The 4,210-nt window shown below is 36.7% G+C and overlaps 1 protein-coding gene across 1 annotated transcript in view; it reads left to right on the top strand.

Annotated features, from left to right (window-relative positions):
• Positions 1–3,157, top strand: part of rhag (Rh associated glycoprotein) — an 8,177-nt gene extending 5,020 nt beyond the window's left edge. Inside the window, 6 exon segments of the mRNA XM_020589522.1 lie at positions 1–130; positions 224–361; positions 1,233–1,351; positions 1,490–1,563; positions 1,693–1,766; positions 2,035–3,157. The exon segment at positions 1–130 is cut by the window's left edge and continues 28 nt beyond it. Of these exon segments, the coding sequence (XP_020445178.1) occupies positions 1–130; positions 224–361; positions 1,233–1,351; positions 1,490–1,563; positions 1,693–1,766; positions 2,035–2,112 (613 nt within the window). The 3' untranslated portion in view covers positions 2,113–3,157.
• Positions 3,158–4,210: the final 1,053 nt, after the last annotated feature.

Here is a 4,210-nt window from a genome sequence, read left to right as displayed (position 1 = left end):
CCCAGCCATTGCTGACCCGGGCCTCACTCAGCTCACAGCAGTGATCAATACCTCCCTCTCCCTGGCTGCCTGCGTGCTCGCTGCCTATGCTGTATCCAGTGCTGTGGAACACAAAGGAAAACTGGACATGGTCAAACAACTTTCCTCTACTAGTCACAGCAATATTATTTCAAAAAATGTTTAAACTATTATCAGCTATTTATTTGTTTTTACATCTTTATAGGTGCACATTCAGAACGCCACCTTGGCCGGTGGTGTTGCCGTGGGAACGTGTGCTGACATGAACATAGAGCCATTTGGGGCCATGCTGATTGGAGTAATAGCTGGCATCATCTCTACTCTTGGCTTCAAGTACTTAACTGTGAGTTGGAAACCCAAGGCAAATTGTCAAAGTTTTAAATTATAAATTGTGAAACGTTTTTAAAATGGTATAAAGTCCCTCATACTGAAAGAGCTTCCACAATAATAAAAGATTTTCATTACAATTTTAATAATCACTTAATAGCTTAAGTAATTTGCATGACAAAATGTCAAAAAAAGACAGAACAGTTTCAGCATTAGGCATTACAGAACACTGATTTCATTACAAGCAGACACAAGGACAGTTAATATAATAATAACAATAACAATAATACTATTAACTACAATAATAATAACAGTTAATCGGCATTAGTCGGCATGACAGCATAAAGCAAACTGTACCAGAATACAGCACACACCCTAGGTCAAATCATTTGTAAATATAACCACTGTACATATCTAAAAGCTCTTCTTTCATATTATACATTTATTAACAGATTGTTTTTGTCTTTATTTTATTTCATTTAAATGCACTTTTTTTTTTCCTGGGTGACTTACAAAACACACTGCACCTCAATGTACCACTGTCACATTTCTTGTGTGTTCAACATTAGTGGCAAATAAAAATGACTCAGCTTTTTGAATGTGAATATTTTCTAGTTTTGTCTTTTTTTTCTGTGTAAGCTGAATATCTTTGAGTTTGGACTGCTGGTTGGAGCATTCAAGCATCAGAATAAGCTTTGGAAAACTGTGATAGCCATTTTCCACAATATTACATGTACATTAATGGATAATCAAAATAATTATAGTTAAATAATAATTTAAAAAAGATTTTCAAAAATGCTTAAAATATAAGGCTCATGTTTATTTTTTTAAATCTAAATGTATATTTCACCTTTTAAAATGACACTCATTCTGTTGGTCTTGCGTAGCCTGTCCTGGCATCCAATCTGGGCATCCAGGACACCTGTGGTGTCCACAATCTGCACGGCATGCCTGGCATCCTTGGAGGGTTGGCTGGCATTGTGGCTGTGGCAATGGGGAAGAAAGGGTAAGGGCCATCTTACACACCTCAAGTATTATTTGTACATGTAATAATATATAAACACACATTTGTAGCTTTGAAATCATCTTATACTCAAATTAAAGATCAGTTTGCAGCTCTTACATCTGTGTCTCACCTTTTCAGTGGTAGTGCTGCCATGCAAGCTGCTGCCTTGGCTTCATCCCTCGGTTTCGCTTTGGTTGGGGGTGTTATTACAGGTGGGTGGAGATGAAAATAAGATCATGAATGTAGGACATAACAGTGACTCAGTGGAACTACAGTAGGTTAATTTAATTTACCAAAAGAACATCATCTGGGTGATTAAACAATTCATTTTCCTCTACAAGGTTTAATAATGAAGTTGCCAATCTGGGGACAGCCTCCAGACCAGAACTGCTTCGATGACTCTATTTACTGGGAGGTACAAAATCCAATTACATCTCTAATTTCTGACCGTCAGACATTAAAAGTAACAGCTGCAGTTTAAGTTATAAAATCTGTGGTTTTGGGATTGTATCAGATGGATGTAGATCACTAATTTAAAAACGGTTCTTCTCATAATTATTTCAACCTTTATGGCATTATTGTATGACCAAATGATTCTTTGTTGTCTATAACACATACACTCATGTCATCTGAATTTTTTTAGTCATGCTACAGACCAATAATTTGGACTGCCTGCTTTCCAGGTTCCTGAGGAGGAGGAGGAGGAGAACGAGGAGAGCCTGGCTCACGCCGACCACTCAAAGAACAAAGCAGACGCTTAAATACTGGCCCACTGAGCCCAAAATTAAGAAGTAAACAATCAATCAGTTACACAATGACCACTGCAAGCATAAAAAAAACAAATATATATTCATGCTGGGTATTTTTCATCCTACTCCATTTTGATATTTTAATTAGGAAAGGCAGTGAAAGGTTTACACAATAGAGACTCCAAAATATTAGAGTAATTTTATTCTGACAATTAAGAACAAACGATAGGAAAAAACATTTTTAGAATCTCCATGAATCATAGGCCATCGTAGAAAACACAGCATAGTTTCACTGTTTATATGCAACAACTGAGGCTTGTGCCAAAGAGAGGACTCAAACTTCGCATTGATTTACTGTTTCACGTTACTTCACTAGATCCCAGTCAAGGAGCCAGATTGTGTGAAACCAAAAGTGTGACCCTGACATGGGCAGTGACAGTCACATGTTCTTGCAACTAATGAACCCTTGCATTTCTCATCTTCTGTTACTTCCAAGGTTTTTGTATTTGAGGGCAGCTCTACAACTTCTTTAAGTCAATGAGGATCACATTCAGAGCTGTGCATTTAGCATTTGGTTGGTCACTGAGTAATAAGAGTTTTGTGGAGAGAGCTTTCTATTTACACCAAATGTATTCTTACATGTACATAAAGTGTAGTTCTTAGATAAACTGACACGGTCGGTTTTATCAAGGCCCTGCTATGTCAAAAAAAGAGCAACTGGTACTGAGCACATTTCAGATATCTTAAAATGAATGCAACATAAATTTATACACTAACAAATAGCCTAAGAAAGATATGACATTTTATCAGGTGCAGGTGTGACAAAAACTTCATGTTTTTACCCATTTTCAACCTAATATTACGCATTTTCATGCAACTGTTGGCCTATTTACAGTCTCTCCTTTTTCTATAGGAAGGTTCCTGTTGTGTTACAATTCCGAGTTTTGAACAGACACACCTGCGATAAACCTTCTGTGTATATCATAGGATTAGAGCTGACTTCTCAAACAAACTGCATAGTATTGGAGAGCTAGAGGACAGGTTTTAGTGTGTTAAACCCCAAAACATAGCAGGACTGCAGGGCTAGATGAAACTGACTACATATAGAATTAATCAATATTGTGGTTTATCAAATGATTTATGATGCCCAGAAAACTGACACACATCAAGAATTTGTATTTTTATACATAGGGCAAAACTCTTTTATTTGTAAAATATACTAATACTGTTATAATAAATGTTTTGTCATGTTTTTTTAAAGAGTGTTTGTGTGTTTTTGTGGTAGTAACTGAATTGATATTTCAACTACACCATTCAGTCTTGCAGTGAGCTCAGGTATATAACAGATTAATGGCTTCCTTACTTTTGAGTGTAACTAACATAGTGTAGTCAGAAGTAAACAAATACAGTACATCAGTCGATAATGACTGATGATTCCTTGACATAATTTTTGGTTTTGAGCAAAATAGCTCAACAACTATTGGATGATTGCTATGGACTTTGATTTAGACATTAATGAGGGTAATTTGGAAGCTGGTCACCATACAGTACAGACATCATTTCCGCACCAGAAACCACTGACACTTTATCTTTTGACAGTAAATGACCCTGCCCATAACATAGTCATAGTTCTTCAAGGAATCACTGTCAAATAAGTAATTTTTTTTAAAGGTGCTGTGCTTAAAAACATATCATTATGAGATTTTTAAACTATAAACTATCAATGTGGAGCCTCAAAAATCTAGCATGGTTCAGGTTCTACTGCTCGACTAAGATGATGACCACAGTAAATATTATTTGCTAAGCTTCAGCATCTTATCATTGTGAGCATGATTAGCACACTCATGTTAGCTGGATGGATACAGGACGCAGGCCCAGGGTCACAGCCTTTTTATGAAGTAAAGACACAAAACAACCACAAGGCAACACAAAAGGATGACGAGATCCAAAACAACCCAACAAACTCAAAAGAGGCACAAAATGACCACTAGGAAACACAAAGGGGCCAAAAAAACAACACAAAATGGAAGGAAGGAGGGCATGAAGAAAGAAAAACAAAACCCAAAAAAACAAGACAACCACAGGGGACCACAACACTGACAAGGGGAAC

The sequence above is a fragment of the Monopterus albus genome, unplaced genomic scaffold (assembly GCF_001952655.1).
Source record: "Monopterus albus unplaced genomic scaffold, M_albus_1.0 scaffold9.1, whole genome shotgun sequence".
In the NCBI taxonomy this organism is placed as follows: Eukaryota; Metazoa; Chordata; class Actinopteri; order Synbranchiformes; family Synbranchidae; genus Monopterus; species Monopterus albus.
Note: the sequence above shows the minus strand (reverse complement) of the source record. Positions and strands in the feature narration are given on the sequence as shown.